At 42.1% G+C, this 27,513-nt stretch overlaps 1 protein-coding gene across 1 annotated transcript; it reads left to right on the forward strand.

Annotated features, from left to right (window-relative positions):
- The first annotated feature begins 193 nt into the window (after positions 1–193).
- Positions 194–27,388, forward strand: LOC139386185 (transcription elongation factor SPT6-like). The gene is made up of 37 exons (XM_071131656.1): positions 194–341; positions 851–959; positions 1,099–1,278; positions 1,530–1,600; positions 1,778–1,967; positions 2,070–2,154; positions 2,414–2,669; positions 3,708–3,809; positions 3,934–4,047; positions 4,143–4,232; positions 4,330–4,472; positions 4,661–4,803; positions 4,885–5,001; positions 5,261–5,390; positions 5,593–5,743; positions 9,553–9,707; positions 11,294–11,489; positions 11,756–11,898; positions 13,222–13,339; positions 13,641–13,717; positions 13,904–14,039; positions 14,847–14,984; positions 20,034–20,201; positions 20,982–21,109; positions 21,281–21,488; positions 21,661–21,808; positions 22,008–22,150; positions 22,342–22,482; positions 22,675–22,870; positions 23,174–23,412; positions 23,598–23,711; positions 23,915–24,039; positions 24,545–24,657; positions 24,765–24,842; positions 25,339–25,517; positions 25,651–25,865; positions 26,096–27,388. The coding sequence occupies exons 2-37, from the start codon at positions 860–862 to the stop codon at positions 26,280–26,282; spliced, it is 5,217 nt and encodes a 1,738-aa protein (XP_070987757.1). The 5' UTR covers positions 194–341; positions 851–859; the 3' UTR covers positions 26,283–27,388.
- The last annotated feature ends 125 nt before the right edge of the window (positions 27,389–27,513 follow it).

Here is a 27,513-nt window from a genome sequence, read left to right on the forward strand (position 1 = left end):
TATGTTACATACAAATATTACAAAAAGAAGACATTGAAAAGTAATGCAAAAACAACATGTATTATGTTACATAGCATAACACTAGAAAAATAATACACGAAAACATTGAAAAGTATAATGCAAGGATTGCACTCTGCAATCCAAGGAGAGCTGTGTTCATCTGTGACGTGCCTCGCCTTCATTTAGAGTTTGAGGGATTTTTCTGCATTCCAGTCTTGGAAATTTGCTTGCGCCTAGATAGCTAATACATTTATGTCGTTAAGAAATGAATCTATTTTCCATATCACGCTTCGCTAATCAGTCAACTTAAAAAGGAGCCGGTCCTGCCTCCTGTCACATAGGTATGTACCGTTATGGGCGATGGGAGTCAGCCAGCTGTTTGTGGCAATACAGCTGTATGCTAGCTACAGTAGATAGAGCTAGCTTGGTAGCCATCTCATTCCATTGTTGTTATGCAAGCTAGCTAACGTAGGCTATGTTGTTGTAGCTAAGAAGAATGCTACCTGCAGCTCCAGCCTGATATCCGTTGGATAGCTACGGTTACCTTTGCTTATTTGCAAAGTCATATACATTTTGATCGTAGCTAACTAGCTAAACCTTGTGATATCTAGCAATGTCTTAGCCCCCTGGGTATAATAATGTTCTACTGCATCTCTACCAGTCAGCGGTGGCAGACAGCAGCGTCTTATCATCATTGCTTATTGTAGCCTAATATTTCATTGTTTACAATAATAAATTGGTTAACGTTTTTAAATGATGGAATAATTCTGTCCCATAACATTATTTCCAAAAACGGTTCTTTGACACAACCAGCTAATGAAAATCATGTTGTTTATTATCTCTTCAACAGCCACTAAACATGGATTTCATCGAGAGGGAGGCAGAGGAGTCTGAGGAGGAATTTGGGTGTCCAGAGGACACAGAGAAAAAGGCACTGAAGCATGCTGCAGCAAATGATGGTAATCTTTTCATTGTACAGCATGTGAACCATTTAGATTTTATTTAAAAGATGTCCCTTGACAGAGGGACATCATCACAACTACCCTAAATAAGATCGATGTTAACAATGTACAATTTCTTGATTTGTGACTTACTTAGATGAGGAGGAGGAAGAGGAGAATACAGAGGATCAAGATGCAGATGGAAACCTCTGTGGTCTGATTGATGATGGTGTGGAGGAAGGGGAAGGGGAGGAAGAGGATGAGGAAGAAGGGAATAAAGATAAAGAAGGTGATAGTGACTCTGGGGAGGAAATTGGACACCGTAAGAGGAAGAGAAGTAAGTGTTCATTCATAAATTGGTCCTGTATTTATTCATGCCTGGGCTGCACTGTGATTGCTTCCTAGCCACAATGTAGGCTATGTCTTCAGTCATTGAATAAACTATAATGTCGTAAACCCTTTGATTCTATTTTGCCCATTCAGATTCAAGCAGTCATGATTTGTGACACCAAACAGTGTGCAGCAGAATCATGCATACCAATAATAATCACCTTTGGTGTTTGAGTATCTTGGAATTTCTGTCTACAGGCTTTGACGACCGCTTGGATGATGATGATATTGATCTCATTGAGGAGAATTTGGGAGTAAAAGTGAAAAGGGTAAATATTCCGATGCCATTATGACAAGCAAAATGAATTGTCATCATGGACACTGTATAACACACAGCGGAGGTCTCGTGTCTTGTCCCATGGTCCCACTCTAAAAATACTATGTAAAAGTAGATTGACTAAAATGTTTTCCTGATATCTCTACTCCTTCCTTATCATCATAAACAGCAAAAGTTCCGTCGTTTGCGAGACATGTCGGATGATGAGGATGAGGAGGGAGATGAAGATGTCAGGGAGGCCCATGAGAAGGACATGATAGCGGATGAGATCTTCATGGGGACGGGAGCGGATGAGGGTGAGGCATTGGATGTGCCTTTGCATCCCGGGGAGGATGAGGAGGAGGACGATGAAGAGTCTGGTATGAAACATTTTAGTTTCTTCATCTATAAACAGTCGAGTTGTTTTGAGTTAGCCATTTGAAAATATTTGAGTCATAGTGTTTTGTTTTTTTTTCCCTCAGATATCGATGACTTTATTGTGGATGATGACGGACAGCCCTTGAAAAAACCCAAGTGGAGGAAGAAGCTGCCAGGATATACTGATGCGTAAGTGATTCTGACATTTAATTTAATCACTTAGATCCCAATTTGCAGTAGCCTCTCCACCTGAAAGCTTACCCAAAAGTAAGAAGTCCTATTTGTGCAATGGAATTTGATATGGTAGATGTTTCCCAAATGGCACCCTATTCCCCTATGGGCCCTGGTCAAAAGTAGGGCACTATAATAGAGTGCCATTTGGGACACTGGCATGTTTATCTGTACTCACATGCAGTATTTAGTACTGAGCACCACTGCCTTTTTACAGAGCCCTTCAGGAGGCCCAAGAAATATTCGGAGGGGACTTTGACTTTGCAGAGTTTGACACTGAAGCCTATGAAGATGCTGAGGAGGAGGAGGAGGATGCAGATGAAGAGTCATGGGACCGGCCCAAGAAGCAGGCCAAGAAGAGGGTGGGTCGACGCAGTATCTTTGAGATCTATGAGCCTAGCGAGCTGGAGAGCAGTCACATGACGGACCAGGACAACGAGATCCGCTCCACTGACATGCCAGAGAGGTTCCAGGTGTGTATACTTCTATAGGCTGCGTCCCAAATGGCACTCGAACCCTATGGGCTCTGGTCAAAAGTAGTGCACTATATAGGGAATAAGGTGCACCGTCATAGTCATTGGGACACGTGAGCACCTGAAACTCACCTATAACAGTTATGGGCTTGACGCTGTAGCCTTGTGGTATTCAAACTTTTTCATTTCTTCAGCCAGAATTTCTGGGGACCACATTTTTTTCACAATAATTTTGCATGAACCCACCCCAAAAATGACACAACCTTAAAATCGGTACATTTTGATTTTTACATAAACAAATCACCTTCAATTCATGACATTTGCATCTCTTATCAAAATGAAAAGAAACTAATAAATACATTTACTAAATAAAATAAATAAATGATAATTATCTTTCTCAAAAACTTTTGCATATTGTCCCATACAATTTTATTTATCCGTTATTTTACCTGACTGAGAACACGTTCTCATTTGCGGCAACAACCTGGGGAATAGTTACAGGGGAGAGGAGGGGGATTAATGAGCCAATTGAAAACTGGGGATTATTAGGTGACTGTAATGGTTTGAGGGCCAGATTGGGAATTTAGCCAGGACACCGGGGTTAACACCCCTACTCTTACGATAAGTGCCATGGGATCTTTAATGACCTCAGAGAGTTAGGACACCCGTTTAACGTCCCATCCGAAAGACGACACCCTACACAGGGCATTAGGGGCATTAGGATATTTTTTAGACCAGAGGAGAGAGTGCCTCCCACTGGCCCTCCAACACCACTTCCAGCAGCATCTGGTCTCCCATCCAGGAACTGACCATGACCAACCTTGTTTAGCTTCAGAAGCAAGCCAGCAGTGGTATGCATGGTGGTATGCTGCTGGCAAATAATAATCTATACTCTTAATTCTTTCACTGTAGTTCCCCTGCGACCGTGACTTTGAATACCACTGACTTTGAATACCACTGACGTTGAATACCACTGACTTTGAATACCACTACTGTAGCCCACACCCCTTTCTATGTGTGTGGTCTTGTTGTTTTTAGTTACGCTCCACTCGTGTGAAGCCAGCAGAGGATGATGAGCTGGAACAGGAGGCTGAGTGGATCTATAGGAATGCCTTCTCTACTCTCACCATCTCCATGCAGGTACTGGAGTGAGGATATTTTAGCTAGGTATCATAATACGATTAGTTAAAGCTGATGCTACAGTCTAGGTCTGTTTTTAAAATGCTTGTGTTTTAAAAAAAAATCTAATATTCTATGTTTTCAGGAGAACGCAGACTATTTGGACAGAGGTCCAACCACTACTTTCAGCAGAAAAGGCCCCAGCACCATCCAGAAGATTAAAGAGGCTTTGAATTTCATGAGAAACCAACACTTTGAGGTACTACACAGTCCTTCTAGCACTGTCGGTAAAGTTGAGTTCTTCCATATAATTTTTCACAGTTAATACAACTGTCTTCATTGTTTCACCTCTAGGTTCCGTTTATAGCGTTCTACAGGAAAGAGTATGTAGAGCCTGAACTCAATATCAATGATCTGTGGAAGGTTTGGCAGTGGGATGAGAAGGTAATATACTGTAGCATTGCATTTTGGTTAACTTTAACCCTTCATTTATTCTCTCTGTTTAATTACTGTTTAATGTGGGACTTTCTTTCCTCCTCAGTGGACCCAGCTGAAAACCCGCAAACAGAACCTAAGACGCCTGTTCCAGAAGATGCAGGGATACCAGTTTGAACAGATCTCAGCTGACCCAGATAAGCCACTGGCTGATGGCATTCGACCACTAGACACTTCAGATTTAGAGAGGTAAGGCTTATCATGTCAAACATGTTTGTAAATAAGCCTTGTCTGAGCCAGAACAGCCCATCTCCTGTTTCTGTAGTGAGGCAACTTGATGTACAAGTACACCCCTTGGACAGTACGCTAGTCATGTTATGACACCTTTATTATCTTTGTTGTATCTGAATGCATACCTGATTATGTTTTTTGACAAGGTTGAAGGATGTCCAGTCTAGTGATGAACTGGGCGACGTCTACAACCATTTCCTGCTGTACTATGGCCGAGATATTCCAAAGATGCAGAATGCAGCCAGGTCCAGCAAGAAAAAGATGAAGAAGATCAAAGTGGATGAAGATGGTACGATTTAGATTATATATTGTAAGATGGGGAAAGCACCTTTACCCTCACCAGAGTAATTATCATGTATTCTGTTCGCAGGTAATGAGCAGGAAGTAGAGGAGGAGGAAGAGGAAGAAGAGGAGCAGTCAAAAGGGACAGACCTGAAGCTTGCATCTCGCAGGGATATGTACAGCATCTGCCAGTGTGCAGGACTGGGTGAGTGCTTTATCATGTGTGTCCAGTAGGCGTCACTATCAGCACCTATTACAGACAGATTTGTGTGCTATACAGTACATCTTCAGGGCTATACAGTTAGCATGTGATAATACAAACACTTGCGAAATAATGTGTGACTGGAAAACTGTGACTAGTGTACTTTAACAGAGTTTGCTAATCGAAGTGCACTTCCTGTATCACGAGCCAATTGTATTTGCAACGGTTTTTGAGTCCACCATTTAAAGGGTTCTCTCGTCAGATGGCCTGGCCAAGAAGTTTGGTCTGACTCCAGAGCAGTTTGGAGAAAACCTACGTGACAGTTACCAGCGTCACGAGACGGAGCAGTTTCCTGCTGAGCCCATGGAGCTGGCTAAGGACTACATCTGCAGGTTAACCGGCGACTCATTATTGCACTGTATACAGAATACACTTTAATATTAAGATAACCCAACCATTTTAGCAGTAACAGAGTTGGTGTTGAGAGGTGAATATGCAAACTTGTACATGGCTGCATGTCAAGTCGCACCATTAGAGATGCAAACCTATACCTTCCACAATACTACTAATAGTATGTTCTCTCTGCCTGTGCAGCCAGTTCAGCACAGCGGAGGCAGTACTGGAGGGGACTCGCTACATGGTCGCCATGCAGATCGCCCGGGAGCCTCTAGTCAGACATGTGCTCCGACAGACGTTCCAGGAAAGAGCCAAGATCAACATCAAACCCACCAAGAAGGGAAAGAAGGTATACACCATCTATTTGCAATAGGGTTGAAAAATCACGGAAACATTCTGAAAATTCCCAGGTTTTCCAGAAATCCTAGTTGGAAGAAATCCTTTATCCTTCTACCAGGAATTCCTGGGAATTTGTGAAAGTTACATGTATTTTCCAACCCTATTCTGCAATTACCTCCACTTATTTGTTTGTTGTATTAGTGGTTTATTTAGATCTTTCATGGGATATACAATACCTTCAGAGGCGTCAGGTAGCCTAGCGGTTAGAGTGTTGGGACTGTAACCACAAGGTTGCTTGTTTGAATCCCTGAGCCGGCAAGGTGGAAGATCTGCTGTTCTGCCCTTTAGCAAGGCAGTTAACTCCCACAACAACTGTTCCTCTGACTCAGAGTGGTTGGGTTAAATGCGGAAGATACATTTTGGTTGAATGGGTTCAGTTGTGCAACTGACTAGGTATCCCCTTTCCCTATTCACACCCCTTGACTTTTTCCACATTTTGTTTTGTTACAGTCTGAAACATCCTTGAGATGTCACTACAACTTGTTTGGAGTCTACCTATGGCCAATTCAATTGTTTGGACATGATTTAGAAAGAAACTCACCTGTCTACAGTGCACTCTCCGAAGATTAAATCTTGGTTTCATCAGGCCAGATAATCTTGCTTCTCATGGTCAGAGTTCTTTAGGTGAATTTTGGAAAACTCCAAGCGGGCTGTCGTGCCTTTTACTGAGGAGTGGCTTCCGTCTGGCCACTATCATAAAGGCCTGATTGGTAGAGTGCTGCAGAGATGGGAGAACCTTCCAGCAGGAACTCAGGAGCTCTGTCAGAGTGACCATCGGGTTCTTGGTCACCTCCCTGACCAAGGTCCTTCTCCCCCAATTGCTCAGGTTGGCTCGGCGGCCAGCTCTAGGAAGAGTGTTGGTGGTTCCAAACTTCTTTCATTTAAGAATGATGGAGGCCACTGTGTTCTTGGGGACCTTCAATGTTGCAGACATGTTTTAGTACCCTTCCCCAGATCTGTGCCTTGACACAATCCTATCTTGCAGCTCTACGGACAATTCCTTCAACCACATGGCTTGGTTTTTGCACTGACATGCACTGTCAACGCTGGGACCTTATTTAGACAGGTGTGTTCCTTTCCAAATCATGTCCAATCAATTTAATTTACCATAAGTGGACTCCAATCAAGTTGTTGAAACATCTTAAGGATGATCAATAGAAACAGGATGCACCTGAGTCAATTTCGAGTCTCATAGCAAAGGGTCTGAATACTTATGTAAATAAGGTATTTCAGTTTAACATTTTTTTATACATTTGCATAAGAGGTGCTGAAGGACCTGTCTGACATGAAGAACAAGAAAAAAACAGGATGTCGTCAAGGTACATGAACACAAACCGGTTTAGCATGTCCCGAAGCACATCATTGACCAAAGCCTGGAAAACAGCGAGGGCGTTGGTGAGTCCAAATGGCATGACCTGGTACTCATAATGTCCACTGGCTGTGTTGAAGGCTGTCTTCCACTCATCCCCCTCACGTATCCGAACCAGGTGGTAGGCATTTCAAAGGTCCAACTTGGAAAATATGGTGGCCCCCTGGAAAGGTTCAAATGCCGAGGAGAGGAAGGGGATAACGATTCTTGACAGTAATGTCATTAGGTCCCCGGTAGTCAATGCATGGACGCAGGGTCTTGTCCTTCTCCACAAAGAAAAACCCTGCACCGGGCAGGAGATGCAGATGGACGGACGGCTCCAGTGGCCAGAGACTCCTCTATGTACTCCTCCATAGCTTTGGTCTCTGGTCCAGACAGAGAATACAATCGACCCCGAGGTGGTGTAGTGCTTGGGAGAAGATCAATGGCACAATCATAAGGATGGTGCGAGGGAAGGGAAGTAGCACGTGCCTTACTGAAAACTTCTAGGAGTTCATGGTATTCTGTGGGGATAGCAGAGACATCCACAGTCTTGCTAACATCCTGAGGAAGACGACGTGAGGAAGGCTGTGCTGCTTGAAGGCAGTGGGAATAGCAAAATGGGCTCCAACTCAGGATGGAGCTTGTGGTCCAGTCAATCACAGGATTGTGCTTTTGGAGCCAGGAAAATCCCAACATAACCGGAACATGGGGAGATGTCATGAGGAGGAACTGTATTGTCTCACTGTGGTCAATGAGCACTCGGAGAGACATAGATTGGTCTCACCACAGCACAAGAGCAAAAAGGGATGTGCAGGTGATGGGAATTAGGGAACTCCCAGTCTGACTCCCCATAGTACTGGTACCCACAAAAGACAAGGGTTACCTAATAGGGCAGGTAGGTATAAAATGTCCTGCCCCTCCACAGTAAAGACAACAGTTACTGTTCATCCTCCGTGAGCGCTCCCAAAGTGATAGCCTAGTTCTTCGCAACTGCATAGGCTCAGGAGTATCCAACTCACCCGTCATAGATTCACGAGAGAGCTCGGGTGGCTTCGACTCCTCTCGGAAGAGCTGCCTTCAGAAACTCCCGGATTCCATAGGAGAGGAACGCACCATATCGGGTGCACGAGTGTGCCCGAGACCAGACCTCCTCTCACTCTTGCTTTCCCTTAAGCGTCCATCAATTTTAATGGTTAAAGTGATAAGGAAGTCAAGGTCCACCGGCAGTTCCCGAGCAGCTAGCTCATCCTTAATCTCCTCAGATAATCCGTGCAGAAAAGTATTGAAAAGAGACTCCGGAATTCAGGCATTCTCAGCGGCCAATGTGCGAACTCACTATGGGAGTTGACTTAAGTCAAGCAGTTTGCTGGCCACCTTTCTCCCAGATACCGGAGACTCAAAAACTTCTCACCTCTGCCATGAATTCCTCCAAATGACAGATTGTTGTTCCCAAACTGCCGTAGCCCAGGAGAGCGCCCTTGGAGAGCCTCCAGGAGACAATAACGAGGACAGGTGAAACAGATCAGGGTGTGACATGCTGATAATGGGCCTCTGTATGCCTATGTGGATATTCCATTAAAAATCAGCCGCTTCTAGCTCCAATAGTCATTTACAACAAGAACAATGTCTACACTGTATTTCTGATCAATTTGATGTTATTTTAATGGACAAAACATTTGTTTTTCTTTCAAAAACAAGGACATTTCGAAGTGACCCCAAACTTTTGAAACGTAGTATACATTCCAACAGGACAATGACCCCAAGCATACAGCCAAAGCAACGCTCGAATGGCTTCAGAACAAGAATGTGAAACCCAGCCAAAGCCCAGACTTGAATCACATTGAAAATCTGTGGAAAGAGTTGAAGACTGCTGTTCACTGCCATTCCCCATCTAACTTAACAGAGCTTGAGTAAATCTCCAAGGAAGAATGGGATAAAATCCCCAAATACAGATATGCAAGGCTGATACAGACATACCCAAGAAAGCTCAAATCTGTAATCACCGCCAAAGGTGCTTCTGCAAAGTATTGACTCATCGGTGTGAATACTTAAGTGAATGCGATATTTCTGTATTTCATTTTTTATATATCTGCAAAAAAAATACATGTTTTCACTTTGTCATTATGGGGTATTGTGTGTAGATGGGTGAGGGGAAAACAAAATCAATTTAATACATTTGGAATTCAGGCTGTAAGACATCAAAATGTGTAATAAGTCAAGGGGTATGAATACTTTCTGATGGCACAGTACATACTGTATAGAAAAAATACATCTAACATGTTCTTTTCATTGACTCATATTTTTACATTTAGTCATTTAGCGACTTACAGTTAGTGCATATATTAATATGTCGTGATCTAGTTTGAAGTACTCTACCAGACATGTACGTGGTCTAATCTCTCCTATAGGATGTGGATGAGGCCCATTATGGTTACTCCTTTAAGTATCTGAAAAACAAGCCTGTAAAGGAGCTGAATGGAGACCAGTTCCTCAAGATGTTCCAGGCAGAGGAAGAGGGCCTGCTCACCATAAACATCTGTATTGACCTGATTGGAGTGAAGGGGTGAGGGATTTTTATTATAACATTGTGTAATAACATATTAATAACATTGTCAGCATCCCAAATGGCACCATATTCACTAAATAGTGCACTACACTCTGGTCAAATTTAGTGCATTTATTTAGGGCGGTATTCCCAGGGATACGTGCAATGCCGTCAGGGGTAAGCCAAATAAAAATGTGATTCACATTTTCAAACAGTCCATTTAGATTTTCCAACAGGGCTTTACATTTGGGTGATGTTTTTTTCTCGCCTGAGTAGCCTCGTTTCACTGCCAAAAATAAAAATAAACCATCTAGTGTTTCTTTGAAATAACAACACAATGTCAAACCTTTGCTCTTGCACAGAAATTTAGAAACTAAACATGCCAATTTGAAAAATAAACCACAGGAGTTTTTTGAGTGAGAACTAAGACGACTTTCGATTAGTAAAACATGTATAAAAGCAACAGATACCATTAATAAGAAGGGGCTAGAAGCGTCTTATATGGTGGCTAGGACAGACAAGCCCCTACTATTGTGGAGGACTTCATTCTTCCTGCTGCCGCAGATATGGCTGGGACAATGCTTAACTCAAGCTTACGGATAATGTCAAATGTGATATAGCGAAGCACATGAGTGAGTTGGGTGCGCAATTACGAAGGTACTTTCCCGAAATGGACCACACAACTGGATTCATTATCCCTTTCATTCCCTGCCTCCAGTCCACTTACTGATATCTGAACGACTTACCACTTACCGATATCTGAACACAACTGGATTCATTATCCCTTTCATTCCCTGCCTCCAGTCCACTTACCAATATCTGAACAAGAGAGCCTCATCAAAATTGCACCAAGCAGTTCTGTGCAAATTTAATTTATTTTGAAGCCACTGCCAGCTTTATGGATAGGGCTGCGTTCAGAGTATCCTGCCTTGGCAAATAGCTCTGTTAAGACACTGATGCCCTTTGCAACCACATACCTATGTGAGAGTGGATTCTCGGCCCTCACTATCATGAAGACTGACACTCTCTTCAATACAACCCAACATTGCAGAGTTATGTGCATCCTTTCAATCACACTTCTCATTAACCTGTGGTGAGTTATTTACAATTGTTGATGAACAAATAAGGATTTATATGTAAGATGGCTAAATAAAGAGCAAAATTATTGATTATTTTTATTTGTGCCCTGGTCCTATAAGAGCTCTTTGTCACTCCCCACGAACCGGATTGTGACAAAAACTCACACTCATTCTTATGTTTAATAAATGTATTATATAGTGTGTGTGTGGCAGGCTTACAATGATGGCAAAAAACAACATTTGAGAGTGTGCTGACCCTGGTGCTAGAGGGGGTCCGCAGCTGGAGGTTGAATGTTTGAAGGGGTACGGGACTATAAAAAGTATGGGAACCACTGATGTAGGGTACCATTTGCAACGCAGGTTCTGAGCTTGTGTAATAACATATTAATATCATGAAATAACCATTAATAACATGTAATAACATATTAATACCATGTAATAACATATTCCAAAATGTGTTCTTTTTACATGTATACTGTCCTGAATCAGTCAATTATCGATGATATCACTATGTTTGTTGAGCAGGTACGGAGGTGACCAGGCGTACTATGAAGAGATAAAGCAGTTTTACTACAGAGATGAGTTCAGCCACCAGGTTCAGGAGTGGAACAGACAGCGCACTCTGGCCATTGAACGATCCCTCAAACAGTTCCTTTACCCGCAGATGGCGAAAGAGCTGAAGAACAAACTTATTGCAGAAGCAAAGGAGAACATCATTAAGGTACTCCTCCCCCCCGCTTCCCCCCTCACACGCACACACACCCAAGGATACATCTTCTGCAGCAACATCTATTGTGATATATTGTGAAGACATTACCTCAACATTTAAACTTCTTATTTTCTTTACTTTGATGTGACGTCATTGCTACTGTGGTATTGATGACTTATTTTCTTATTCTGGTATTGACTTTCCAAAGCAGGCGGCACAGAGCATTGATGTATGTTGAGCCTGCTACAGTGTTGTGATAGTGGTTGCCCGCCCCTCAGGCCTGCAGCAGGAAGCTGTATAACTGGCTGAAGGTGGCGCCCTATCGGCCTGACCAACAAGTGGAGGAGGAGGATGAGGAGCTCATGTCTGAGGCCCACGGCAAAGGAATCCGCGTGCTGGGAGTGGCCTTCTCATCCAGCAGGTAGAGTAATGCACACTGTCTCTGACTTCACTTTGTTTGTGTCCCAAATTTCACCCTAGTCCCTATGTAGTGCACAACTTTTGACTAGACCCTATGTGCCTCTGGGCAAAAGTAGTGCACCATATAGGGAATAGGGTCTCTCTAACTGTCTCAAATGAACTGCCAATATGCCAACATTCCATTTAATCAATAGATGTGGTAAGAGGTCGATGGAACGCAAACCGTGGGGGATAGAAGGACACCGGATTGGCGCACATTCCACAAATCTGATCAATCAAAATTGATATTTGTCAAGTCTGGCCCACAATATGGTTACTAAAGTCCAATTTGGATATATTTGGCTGTTTTCACTGCATAACATTTAGATGTAGTTCCTTCTCAGATTTAGAAGTATTGAGTGACTGCTGCTAACTCCCTTTGTATAAGCTGGTAGCATTTTTAAAATTCTTTATTTAACTAGGCAAGTCAGTTAAGAACAAATTCTTATTTTCAATGACGGCCTAGGAACAGTGGGTTAACTGCCTTGTTCAGGGGCCAAATGACAGATTTTTACCTTGTCAGCTCGGGGATTCGATCTTGCAACCTTTCGGTTACTAGTCCAGCTCTCTAACCACTAGGCTACCTGCCAGCATAGCTTGCACAGAGAAGTGGTTTTAGTCAGTCTTTTTAACTGTAATGCAGTTGATTGGTGACCATGACACGTATAAACAATAGCCTAAATGTAGTCTAATTTTGCTGGAGGGCAATGAGGAGATTCAGGATCTTTTCCCGATGGCATCTTTCACCCCACGCGTTTCCATGGTATTTCCATTATTTTGGTTGAGTTCCATTTACCTCTTTACTGCATCTATGCAGTCAATCCACAGCCATACACTGGCTAAATCAGTTGATGATAGAACTTAGTCAAGTTGTAAATGCAACAAGTACTGATATTGTATCATACAGTATAATAGCACTCAAAGCTTTCCAAGAAAATAATTTTTTTGACAATTACAGTCTGTTTGCATATATTTTAGTGGCTAATTATACAGAAAATGTGTATAAAACTGTATTTATAATTATATGAAAATATTTTGGGTTGACAATAATTCTATTACACAATTTTTTAAATATCACATGCCTTACTTTTGTTTTCCAAAGTATGCCTCTACTGCCATTCATTCGAATTAGACTGGTTTGGATTTCTCCCTGGCCAATATGGCTACCATTTTCACCCCATTCTGGAACATTGAGGGTTTATGACATAACCCCTCGAGAAATTTAATAGGAACTCTATGTTTGTGACATAGTTATTATTCACTGCAAACCTCTGTCTGTCTACAGAGACACCCCAGTGTTCTGTGCCCTGGTGAATGGTGACGGAGAGGTGGGGGATTTCCTCAGGCTTCCTTACTTCCTGAAGAGGAGGAACGCATGGAGGGAGGATGAAAGGGAGAAAAAGGTATATATAAAACCAAGCCAAGTGTGAGTCCTAAATGGCACCCATTTACATGTTAGTCATTTAGCAGACGCTCTTGTCCAGAGCGACTTACAATTAGTGTAGTGAGTGCATACATTTTCATACTTTTTTTTCGTACCAAAGGGCTCCGGAAAGAAGTAGTGCACTCTGTAGGGAATAGGGTCCATTTGGGACACAGAGCAAGAGTTTTGAAGAAGCTCAGATAACCATACCATACCATACCATACCATTGTTGACCATATTTGTAGTAAATATTGTAATATTTGTCCTACCATACCTTTAGATCCACGATATTGAAACCCTGAAGAAGTTTCTGAACAGCAAGAAGCCTCACATCATCGCTATAGCTGGGGAGAACAGGTTTGCAACCCTCTCCTGGTTTCTTTCACCTGTGGCCTTCTTAGACTGCTGTTTGAAAAAGCTTACTAACATGACTGAGGTTGCATCCCAAACAGCACCCTATTCCCTATATAGTGCACTACTTCGGTGCCATTTGGGATGCACATCCTGAACGTTTGTAATGTTCCCCCTCCACTCCCTGTGCAGGGACGCCCAGATGGTGATTGAGGACATTAAACGCACTGCCAGTGAGCTGGAGCAGGAGTCCTCCTTCCCCACCATCGGGGTGGAGCTGGTTGATAATGAACTGGCCATGCTCTACATGAACAGCAAGAAGTCAGAGGTCAAGTCCTGCCCTCATTTCCCAAACATGTTTTCTTTATTCTCACAAGACATTTCCTCATTTCAATGTTCTCTACATTGGAGGTTTTCTACATACTGTACCTCCAGAAACTCTCTCTGAGTGGTCCACAATGTGGTTTTTAAATATGTAATATGTATTGCCAATGACTGTAATATTGTGGAGTAAGTGACAGTTAAATAGATTTTTCTCTTAACTCTACATACAGTACCAGTCATAAGTTTGGACACACCTACTCATTCAAGGGTTCTTCTTTCTTTTTACTATTTACTAGAATAATAGTGAAGACATCACAACAATGACATAACACATATGGAATCATGTTGTAACCAAAAAAGATTATTCACCTCCAGGCTGTGTAAGGGCTATTTGACCAAGAAGGAGTGTGATGGATGGCTGCATCAGATGACCTGGCCTCCACAATCACCCGACCTCAACCCAATTGAGATGGTTTTGGATGAGAAAAGCAGCCAACAAGTGCTCAGCATATGTGGAAACTCCTTCAAGACTGTTGGAAAAGCATTCCAGGTGAAGCTGATTGAAAGAATGCCAAGAGTGTGCGAAGCTGTTATCAAGGCGAAGGGTGGCTACTTTGAAGAATCTCAAATATAACATATATTTTGATTTGTTTAGTTACTACATGATTCCGTATGTGTTATTTCATAGTTTTGATGTCTTCACTATTATTCTACAATGTAGAAAATAGTAAAATAAAGAAAAACCCTTGAATGAGTAGATGTGTCCTAACTTTTGACTGGTACTTTATTTTTCTATTTCTCCAATCCACAGGCAGATTTCCGGGACTACCCCCCTCTCCTGAGACAGGCTGTGTCTGTGGCCAGGAAGATCCAGGACCCCCTGGTGGAGTATGCTCAGGTGTGCAGCAGTGACGAAGACATCCTCTGCCTCAAGTTACACCCTTTGCAGGTACAGACTGAGTTCCAAATAGGACTTTGATTAACTTGTTTGGGATAGGGGGCAGCATTTTCACGTTTGGATGAATAGCTTGCCCAGAGTGAACTGCCTCCTACTTAGTCCCATATACTAATATATGCATATTATTAGTAGTATTGGATAGAAAACACTCTGAAGTTTCTAAAACTGTTTGAATGATGTCTGTGAGTATAACATAACTCATATGGCAGGCTTTTCTACAAACAATGAAATTCTCCGGTTGGAACATTATTGAACTTTTATGATTAAAACATCCTAAAGATTGATTCTATACTTAGTTTGACAAGTTTCTTCGACCTGTAATATAACTTTTTTTACTTTTCGGACGACTGGACGAGAACGCGCTTTTGGATTTGTTTACCAAACGCCCTAACAAAAGAAGCTATTGGACATAAATGGACATAAATTATGGACATTATCGAACAAAACAAGCATTGATTGTGGAACTGCGATTCCTGGGAGTGCATTCTGATGAAGATCATCAAAGGTAAGTGAATATTTATAATGCTATTTATGAATAATGTTGACTACCCAACATGGCGGATATTTCTCTGGCTGGTTTGGGCTCTGAGTGCCGTTCTCAGTGTTTTTGAAATCTGACACAGCGGTTGCATTAAGGAGAAGTGTATCTATATTTCCATGTCTAACAATTGTATTTTCATCGACATTTCTAATGAGTATTTCTGTAAAATGATGTGGCTCTCTGCAATATCACCAGATGTTTTTGGAACTAGTGAACATAACGCTCCAATGTATACTGAGATGTTTTTATATAAATATGCACTTTATCGAACAAAACATATATGTATTGTGTAACATGAAGTCCTATGAGTGTCATCTGATGAAGATCATCAAAGGTTAGTGATTAATTTTATCTCTATTTGTGCTTTTTGTGACTCCTCTCTTTGGCTGGAAAAATGGCTGGGTTTTTCTGTGAGTTGGTGGTGACCTAACATAATCGTTTGTGGAGCTTTCACTATAAAGCATTTTTTAAATCAGACACTGTGGCTGGATTCATGTGAATGTTATCTTAAAAATGGTGCCTAATACTTGTATGTTTGAGAAATTTGATTTATGAGATTTCTGTTGATTTGTATTTGGTGCCCTGCAATTTCATTGGCTGTTGGCGAGGGGTTCCGCTAGCGGAATGGGGTCCCAGTCCTAGACAGGTTAAAAGTAGTGCACAATACAGTGAATAGAGTGCCATTCAGGACGCAACTCCTGTTTCTATTAGGCCAGGCATGCTTGGGAGATAATCATCACCTACTGGTGGCTTTGATGAAATCACACAGAGCTTACAGAGATCCTTTACAACCCCCTACTAAATGGACGATTCCATGCCTGCATGGCCCAATTTTTTGGGGGGGTGGGGGGGGGGTTTAGATTGTTCTCAAAATTCTCACATAGAAACTTCATTGGGAGGAAGAATGTTTGATGTGCTTTTTTTTTTTTTTTGTAAAATCATGATGAAGGTGGCCATTTTAGGACCTTTTTGACCCAATGATCCGTGAACCGTACATGATACAGACAACACCTTGGTGCCATCATACTCTGCCAGTCTCACGGTAATTAACATAAACACGTTTAGCATCTCCTGGCTTCCACGCATAGCCTACAAGCCACTGATGCAGACCTTTTGAAACGTCTACATTTTTTTAAAAAAGTATAATAAATCCATTTAATATAGCCCTCACAATCACAATAAATCCATTATTTATTTTAAACAGGTCTTAAGAAACATGTTATAAAGAAAATGTTGTCTATTTCAGAAGAACAGAATAGCATACTCTAAAATGTCCGTATGTTATGCCCTGATCTAGCTATGCCATATGGCAACCGCAGACTGTGTGTACGGCGTCGTGTGGGTGAGCGGTATTCTGATGTCAACATTGTGAACAGAGTGCCCCATGGTGGCGGTGAGGTTATGGTATGGGCAGGCATAAGCTACGGACAACAAACACAATACCATTTTATCGATTGGCAATTTCAATACACAAAAACACCGCAACAAGATCCTGAGGCCCATTTCTTTCAAGGTATCTGTTCCCAGTCATGTGAAATCCATAGATTAAGGCCTAAGGAATTTATTTCAAATGAACATTAACTCAGTAAAATCATTGAAATTGTTGCAACAAAAAAAGCAATGAGGCTGATGCAACAGATCAGAATGTTTATCTTAACTTTTTAAAACTATTAGGCTATTTCTTCACATTATAAGTGCAGCAATGCGCACACGGCAGTAGGCTATAAGCACAAATATTCCAAAATCAATTAGCGGGAAAACATTGTTCTCAAAAGTGACCGCAAATGAGATTATGGATGTAATGCTTTATTATAAAGGTGCATATTTATGGTGAAACTTATCTTCCCTAAACTTGAAACTCACGCACCCACTTTGTATACCAGTAAGGCTCTACACCAGTTGTAAAGCGGATTAATGTGCTTAATTTTAAGAAGTAATTTGGTCACTTAAATTGTGATACAAACCTTATCAAAACATATAGGCTTATGGGCTAGACTACATGAGGTGTGCGACTATGATTTGAAAAGGTCACACAGAAAAAAGGCATGTGCTGTTTCTTGCCTTTACTGCACACGCTGGGCATCATTCACAAGTGATAATCCATCATTCACAAGTGATAATACATCATTCACAAGTGATAATACATCATTCACAAGTGATAATCCATCATTCACAAGTGATAATACATCATTCACAAGTGATAATACATCATTCACAAGTGATAATCCATCATTCACAAGTGATAATACATCATTCACAAGTGATAATCCATCATTCACAAGTGATAATCCATCATTCACAAGTGATAATACATCATTCACAAGTGATAATCCATCATTCACAAGTGATAATACATCATTCACAAGTGATAATATATAATTCACAAGTGGCGTAGCAGTCAGGCGTCTTTGTCTTCATCTTGTCGTGTCCCTGTGTATATATCTTTATATATATCTTTTTATATATTTTTTCTTCGCATATATTTTTTATATTTTTCAACCCGCCTCACCCAATGTGGTATAGATCTGCTATTTTCTTTACTTTAGAACCGGAACCCCCAACAGAAGCTAGCTACTAGCTAGTAGTCAGCTAGCCACTGCTAGCGGTCTTCAGCTAACCTTTAGCCCGGACAACTCCTGCCAGTCTGCACAGCGCGTTTCAACCCAGAGCTTATAGGACTTCTTTTTCTCCATATCTCCGGATTCATACCGCAAGCTCTTCACCTCTTCACCTGGATCATCGCAGCTAGCTAGCTGCTATCCGATTGGCTTCTCCTGGCTAACGTCTCTATCCTGAAGCAACCCCTGCTGATCCATCACAACTGGTCTGCCGATGTAACTGCATGAGGGGGCTACAACAGACTTCTTCGGTCGCAACGTCCCTCTAAGGCCCTTCTGCTAGCCTGCTATCCCCGGCCCGCTAGCTGTCTGAATCGCCGTGTCTCCAGCCCGCCCAGCTCCTCACTGGACCCTGTGATCACTCGTCTACGCATGCCTCTCCCTAATGTCAATATGCCTTGTCCATTGCTGTTTTGGTCAGTGATTATTGTCTTATTTCACCGTAGAGCCTCCAAGCCCTGCTCAATATGCCTCAGCTAACCCTCTTGTCCCACCTCCCACACATGCGGTGACCTCACCTGGTTTAATTGATGTCTCTAGAGACAATACCTCTCTCATCATCACTCAATGCCTAGGTTTACCTCCACGTTGTCTGTACATTATGCCTTGAATCTATTCTTCCGCGCCCAGAAACATGCTCCTAATTATTTCGCCACTATGGCCTATTTATTGCCTTACCTCCCTTATCTTACCTCATTTGCACACACTGTATATAGACTTTCTTTCCTATTGTGTTATTGACTGTATGTTTGTTTATTACATGTGTAACTCTGTTGTTGTTTGTGTCGCACTGCTTTGCTTTATCTTGGCCAGGTCGCAGTTGTAGATGAGAACTTGTTCTCAACTTGCCTACCTGGTTAAATAAAGGTGAAATAAAATTTTAAAATGATATATAAATCACAAGTGATAATATCACCCATCAGACTATTCATAATTTAATCTTGTCTTTACGTATGCTAATTAATATACTGAATGTGTGAAATTAGTTTTGATTTAGAATGGACCATTGTCATGCACCTGTATCAGAACAGAGACAGGGGGGGGGAAATATTGTAATCTATGCACTTAAATAGCAAATGGAGGACGCTTTTGCCATGGTTCATTTTCATTCCAGCCAGGTAGGCTATACACCTGTTGTAAAACAAAGCAATTTTCTTAATATTAGGTTAGTAGTATAGTAAGCCTAGCCTATAGAAAGCTGATGGGAACCTATTTTTAATAGAAGCCATCAAAACTCTGTTTTCTCACGCAATTGAATAGCCTATAGATTACATTTTCGATTACATTTGCATTGATGCCAGAGTCATTAGATGGACAACAGAGTGCTGGGTTTGGTAGGCTACTAATGACCATCAGCAGCATTAGAGCTTGGAGAGGCCTAGTTACAATGACTAAATGATCACGTGGAATTTGACTGCGGTCGTGACTCAGGTCACCGTAACAGCCCTAGCTGTGATTGGTTAATAACCTATAATGTCAATGTATAAAATGGAGAGCACATTCTCAAAATGTAATGTGTTTAAAGAGTATATTGTTCCAAACACCAAGATGTTGTCTGTTGTCGGTTCACGGATCATAGGGTCTTACAGTAGGCAGGTATAGGTTTTAAAAAGGCCTAAAATGGTTCTAAAACAATGTTGTGATACAAATGTAAAAAGCATGTTAAACATCCTTCCTCCCAATTAAGTTTTTGTGAGAATTCCCAGAACAATCTGTGATAACATAAATATTTTTGGGCCATGCTGGAGTGGAATCACCCTAATGCAGTAGCAAGTCTAGTTGACTGTACATGATAATCATAGTCTGGTTTGAATCAAAGTCTGTGAATCAGTGTGTCTGTAAAGAGTGAGTCTAACTGTTCTCTGTTTTCTTCCCACACAGGAGCATGTAGTGAAGGAGGACCTGCTGAATGCTCTGTACTGTGAGTTCATCAACCGGGTGAATGAAGTGGGTGTGGATGTGAACCGGGCCATGGCCCACCCCTACACCCAGAGCCTGGTGCAGTACGTCTGTGGCCTGGGGCCCAGGAAGGGATCCCACCTGCTCAGGGTAAGACATAGATCACATAAGGCATCTAGATTGCCAACATGTTAATACAATGTAATTACAGTGTTACTACACAGATATAAAAGCAACAATATACCAAGTGTTACCAGATATAATTGATTAATATACAGTAGCAGTATGTACCTATTTGTTTTTTATTATTATAGTTTCTCAGTACTCCACTGCATTGGTTCCTCAACTTTTTCATTCAGGCCCCCCTTCCAGCATTGTGGAAAATCCCACTTCCCCACTTGCACTCGCGTCACATCTATTTCTTTGGGCGCAAGCACTGTTCATGACACAAACTGTTCACACCCCTCTTGTTGGTGGAGAGAACATTTTGCAGGTTTAAAGTAAATTTTCTGCAATTCTACACATTTTGTCATGTGGTCCAGAGAAGATTTTGTGGTTTTAAAGCAAATTTTCTCGCAATTCTATACATGTCTAATGAGTATTCATGTGATATTTGAATGACTCTAATATTACCACAAAATCTATAGGCAAAAAAACCTAGTTAGAAAACTTTATCTGACATGGGCAAGTTGATCTGGACATTTCTGACAAGTTATAAATAGCTCTCGAAGGTATGCAATGACTGACATGACAAGAGAATTCTGATGATGCACTACTCGAAATTGCACCTTTGGCATTCTACTATTACAACTTTCAAGAGTAAGTTTAAAGCCGGACCCTGTGCAACCCACAGTTTGGGAACCACTGCTCTACTGTACTGACATCTGAATAGATACTTTTACATGTACACTTATCCATCTCTGTTTCCAGATCCTGAAGCAAAATAACACTCGTCTGGAAAACCGCACTCAGCTGGTCACCATGTGTCACATGGGCCCCAAGGTCTTCATCAACTGTGCTGGTTTCATCAAGATTGACACAGCTTCACTTGGAGACAGGTCGGTCTCAGAACATTGGGCATGGTCATTCATGCAATACTGCAGAAAATTCCTGAGACTAAAAAACATATTTTGTTTTGAAATTTAACTCATAATAGTAACATTCACTACTACTTTTATTGACATCATCACACAGCCAATTCACTACATAGTGTATTTCCCTACCTGCAGTACTGACTCCTATATTGAGGTTCTGGACGGGTCGCGGGTGCACCCAGAGACCTACGAGTGGGCAAGGAAGATGGCCGTGGATGCCCTGGAGTACGATGAGTCAGCGGAGGACGCCAACCCAGCTGGAGCACTGGAGGAGATCCTGGAAAACCCAGAGCGGCTCAAAGACCTAGACTTGGATGCCTTTGCTGAGGAGCTGGAAAGACAGGTCAGTGTGGGAGATGTAGGCTGCATCCCAGAAGTAGTGCACTATATAGGGAATAGGGTGCCATTTGGAACACATCCGTTGTCCTACTCTGGGTGGTTATGAAGAGCTTGCATCCTCTTCCTGATCTGAGGACATTGTAGTGCTCACTGTTTGAGACTCTCTGTGTCCACAGGGCTATGGTAACAAGGGCATCACCCTGTATGACATCCGTGCTGAGCTGAGCTGCAGGTACAAAGACCTGAGGTCCACCTACAGAGGACCTAACACAGAGGAGATCTTCAACCTGCTCACCAAGGAGACACCAGAGACCTTTTACATCGGTACGTAATGTTTCTTCTCAACCAGGGCCTTATTGATATCTCTTTCAAAATGATGGGTTAACACGCACACTACCAACCTTTTTTGGTGCAGGGAGTCACAGCCCCAATGTGGACATAGTAGAAAATATGTATAACTCCCTAATTGGTATCTCAACACTGTTTTCATGGTCTCGGTCTGTCTGTCTTCGTGGCTCTCTAGGTAAACTGATCACCAGTGTGGTGACAGGCATTGCTCACCGGCGCCCCCAGGGGGAGAGTTATGACCAGGCCATAAGGAATGATGAGACAGGTCTGTGGCAGTGTCCTTTCTGTCAGCAGGATAACTTCCCTGAGCTCAGCGAGGTGAGAATCTGATATGCTCCATATTCTGCTGCAATCTATACTTGCACACTGTGAGTGACAGCCCATCTGAAGAGTGGTGGGCTATCAGGTTTTAAGTTCCTAGATTATTGTTATTTGTTGCTATAGTTTTATTGACCACAGCTGTCTTTTTGATCAGCAAAGTCTGACATAGCCTCTGTTTTCTTTGGCAGGTGTGGAATCATTTTGACAGTGGCTCCTGCCCTGGCCAAGCTATTGGGGTCCGCTGTCGCATGGACAACGGAGTCACCGGTTTTATCCCTACCAAGTTCCTCAGTGACAAAGTGGTCAAGCACCCTGAAGAAAGGGTTAAGGTATCACTGGAGTTTCCCCCTAAATATCTCTCGATTTCAGTATAACTACCAGTCAATTGCCAAAGTCATATAACACTTTATAAAAGTAACAACACTTTATAAGTCATATAACACTTTATAAAAGTAACAACACTTTATAAGTCATATAGCACTTTATAAAAGTCATAACACTTTAACTTGAACCTGCTGTAGGTGGGCATGACAGTGCACTGCAGGATCATGAAGATTGACATTGAGAAGCTCAGTGTGGATCTGACCTGTCGGACGTCAGACCTGTCGGATAAGAACAATGAGTGGAAGCTTCCCAAGGACACCTACTACGACTTTGACACTGAGACAGAGGATGTGAAGCAGGAGGAGGAGGCCAAGAAGAAACAGCAGAGAACAAGTGTGAACCTGTCTGAGATCTTACTGTACAACTCTAGATAGAGAACATAGCTGGAATTGATAAATGGATAAAATTACATTCTTGATTCATCTTTTATTATTGGTTGATTTTGGTAATGGTAGTAAGAGTAGATTTTGGGCTAGTTTCCGGGACACAGATTAAGCCTAGTCCTGGAATAAGAAGCCTGGGCATTGAAAATGTTAAATTTAAAGTGTTTTTTAGTCGAGGACTAGGCTACATCTGTGTCTGGGAAACCAGGCCTAATAATATAATAATAAAAATACATCTTTCCACTCCCTGTAGCCTACATCAAGAGGGTGATAGCCCACCCATCGTTCCATAACATCAACTTCAAGCAGGCAGAGAAGATGATGGAGTCCATGGACCAGGGAGATGTGATCATCAGGCCCAGCAGTAAGGGAGAGAACCACCTGACTGTTACTTGGAAGGTTGCTGATGGCATCTACCAGCACATTGACGTACGAGAGGAGGGCAAGGAGAATGCCTTCAGCCTGGGACATACCCTGTGGATCAACACTGAGGTCAGCTCCATTCACAGGCTTCTTCATTATGAAGCAATATATAGCCTGTATGAATATAATTATGTGCGTCCAAAATGGCACCCTTTCCCTATATAATCTACAGAAGTAGTGCACTATTTAGGGAATAGGGCGCCATTTGGCATGAAACCAATGTGTTTCACTAGTTTGTTTGACCTTTTTCTCAGGAATTTGAAGATCTGGATGAAATCACAGCCAGATACGTTCAACCAATGGCTGCGTTTGCTCGCGATCTACTTGGTCACAAGTATTTTCAAGAATGCAATGGTGGAGACCGAAAGGTAGGAACAAGGATATACTTTCTTTCAATTCACAGTATCATTGTGTATGAATGTGTATTTATGTGTGTATCAGCCATCTGCCAGTGTGTGTGTGTGTTTGAGAGAGAGAGAGAATAAGAGTTTCAAAGAGACAGATGGGATAGAAACCTTTTCAATTCTCTTCGATTGATCATCAGCTGCCATCCCTGTTTTTTGAATTGCAGAAAATGGAGGAGGTCTTAGTGAAAAGCAAGAAGGAAAAGCCTACATTCATCCCCTACTATGTGTCTGCCTGTAGAGAGCTGCCAGGGAAGTTTCTGCTCGGTTACCAGCCCCGCGGAAAACCAAGGTTACCTCAGGACTGCCAACCACACTAGCCGCTGCCTTTGTCATTCAAATAAACACCCATTCATACAATGTATGAAGTTGCATAGATATAGAAATGCTGGAGATGCACTTGGCTTCATTTTCTTTCATGTGCAATTGACACCCTAAAGAAAAAAGCTTTCGTGTTGGAAATGGAACTGCCTCACCCCCAAAACCCAAACACAGAATGTGTGTCAGTACAGTAGGGGAAGCATAAAGCGCCTGTTTGTCTCTGCCGCTGTTGCCTGCCAAGAGAAAGAGTGATTATTGGTGCTTGTTTAGAGACATGAAAGGACATAAACATTAACCCTTATTTACTTCTCGCTCAGGAGGGTTTGTCACATGTATCCACAGTAATTATCACTGTTCAGTGAAGTACTATACTGTGGTGTTCATAAAGTACTATACTGTGGTGTTGTAGTGTCACAATGTACTGTCATTGTTATATTGTCATAATCAGAATGGCATGACTTTTCTCTGGCATGCAGGGTTGAGTTTGTGACTGTCACGCCTGAGGGGTTCAGATACAGAGGCCAGATTTTTCCCACAGTCAATGGACTCTTCCGCTGGTTCAAAGACCATTTCCAGGAGCCAGTGGCAGGTCAGAGCATACACAGAATGCCACACAATGAAACCTACAGTCCAGGGTAATCGTGCTCTAATGACAGATTCACTTCTGTTATCTGATATTTGGTATTTTTCCTACAGGGATTACTCCCAGCAGCAGCAGTAGAACACGAACCCCAGCCTCTGTCAATGCCACGCCAGCCAATATTAACATTGCAGGTCAGTTTAGGGCCAGGACAATACCAGTATCGCCATATTTTTTCCATGACAAAAAGGAAAACACGAAGCAGACAAAACTCTTTGGTTATTTAAAAACCTGCTGTATGTAGAATATTGTGTGCTATAGCTTGGTAAAAATAAATACATGTGACTCTGGATGACAACATAATTATGTTTGTTTCCAACATTAGGGCTGTTTTCCTAAAGTAGTTAAATCTGCTTTGTGCTTTGTTTCCTTGCCACGGTACTAACGAGTATCGTGATACTGGTATTGTTCCGGCCCTATGTCAGTTATTGTGTACGTATACTCACTCCCCAGGATTTCTATGGCTATGATATACTGTATGTTACCTCAATTGGTTTTTAACATTTCATGCATCCTAAGGTTGAAATCGTCAGCATTTTAAGGACTTTTAAGAAACAGTTTCTCTGTTTAATCTTCTCCTAATGTATAAAGTTGTATGTATTATGTATGCCCTGTGCGTCTGTCACTCAGATCTGACCCGTGCAGTGAACGCCCTCCCTCAGAACATGACCTCTCAGATGTTCAGTGCCATTGCCGCAGTAACGGGCCAGGGCCAGAACCCCAACACCACACCAGCCGGATGGGCATCCAGCCAGTACGGCTATACTGGTGGCAGCAGCGGCGGAGGGGGGAGCAGCAGCGCCTATCATGTACGTTTGGAATACACAGACACTTTCTGTATATCTGAATCTCACAATCACAAAAACTTTGCACTTTCATCTCTATCCGTTTTTCATATTTCTGTTCAACATGAGCCCTTCAACTTTATTTTTTCTGTCCCAGGTGTTTGCCACACCAGCTCAGCAGCCGATTGCTACTCCCCTTCTGACGCCCAGCTATTCATACACCACCCCCACCCCCAGCCAGCAGCAGACTATCACCACGCCCCAGTACCCCAGCAGCACTCCCCAGTCCTCACACGGACATGGACACCGCCCTTCCTCCTCCACACCATCATCAACATCCTCCTCCCGCCACCACAGGACACCAACACCAAAGTAAGTCACCTCTCAAAACTAGCTCTTAGACAGAATTATCCAATAGAGAAACCATTTCAATATGGGTCATTCAAATGGAGAGATTAGGGTCCATGTATGTAGCTGCGTACTTACAGAAGTTTCCAACGGCAGATAACTTACCTCTAATTGTTCAGGAAGCATACAACTGCTACATTGTGAGTGAGTAAGTAAATAGTGAGTTATCTTTTCTCCCTGCTCCCAACCCTCAGGGCAACTTCCCACACAGCAGTGGACTGGGGCAAGATGGCCGAGCAGTGGCTCCAGGAGAAAGAGGCAGAGCGCAAGAAGACGAGGCCCAGAATGACCCCACGACCTTCTCCCAGCCCCATGATCGAGAGCACGCCCATGTCCCTCGCTGGAGACGCCACACCGCTGCTGGATGAGATGGATCGCTAGGTCCAGAGGAGACTTTCCTTCTCCCGATCCCACTGTTACTCACCCCTACTGTACTGTATATGAACTGGACTCATTATATATTACTGCATACACTTCACTGCTTCAGTTGTTCACATTGAAGGATAAGATGATGGTGACCAACATGGATGACTGAATTGCACGTGGATAATGTATTTGATAACAGTGGTTTGTTTCAAATTCACCTAAAGAAGATGGTTGGAAACGTTGACTATCACTTCTTTGGTAGCACTGTTTCTCGCTTGCAATTTTAGTGGAATGTATTGGAAACAATGAAAACTGCATGCCTTGTTTAAACCAGGTTTTAAGCGTATTAACTTCAAATGCATGTGATGCAACAAAAACCAATGAAAACTATTTCTTTCTGAATCACACCCGAGGTTACTGTAACATATGCTATATAAATATTAACTATCTCTCAGTAGGGGTTTGAAAAGGCCATTTGTAGTACCATGTATATTATATCTATACCATGTTATCTTTGTCACATGAGTCTTAGGCCATTTTAATGACTTGTAAGTTTCTGGATTCATATCCAGTTGCTGCTTGGTGTATTGCCTGAGAGCTGACTAGGTATAGGTTTTAGCCTACATTAGCTATACAGGCTTCATGTCTACTCTGAGTGTAACATAATGAAGAACATTGACAGTATTACTTGGAAGTGTTGAACAGAATAGGTATAGGACCTCAAGCACTTTTACTAACTGTATTATTTTTTTGACTTTGTATTTTTAAATGCATTGCCAACTGAAACATGTTGTGGTCTGTGCATACTGTGCTACATCAGCATATTCACATTACAGCTGCTGTCCCGTAATATACAGTGCACTTAAATGTTATCCTCTGTCAATGTATTTAACCCATATGAATGTATTTTAAAACTATAAAATTCACTTCCTGTAATTGAATTCAACTCATGTAAGAACAGTGTCAGTTATTGTTAGTATTCATCATGTTCTCATGTAATCCACAAACAAAATGAGTCCATAACAAAGAAGAGATCTATCAGTGCCAGCCTGCAGTACTAATTAAAGCTGCATGTTAGCATTGTTGAATGCCTTTCCTTCATAAAAATGTCAAATACTGAAGACTCTCTTGTTTCTTTGCCAACTGCGAACAATTGTTCCTCTCAAGTAGTCAGACCATACAAAATACAATATGATTCCGTTCAAAAGACCATTGAAAAACACTGACAATGCAGCTGATGTAATAT

The sequence above is a fragment of the Oncorhynchus clarkii genome, chromosome 27 (genome assembly GCF_045791955.1).
Source record: "Oncorhynchus clarkii lewisi isolate Uvic-CL-2024 chromosome 27, UVic_Ocla_1.0, whole genome shotgun sequence".
Taxonomy (NCBI): Eukaryota; Metazoa; Chordata; class Actinopteri; order Salmoniformes; family Salmonidae; genus Oncorhynchus; species Oncorhynchus clarkii.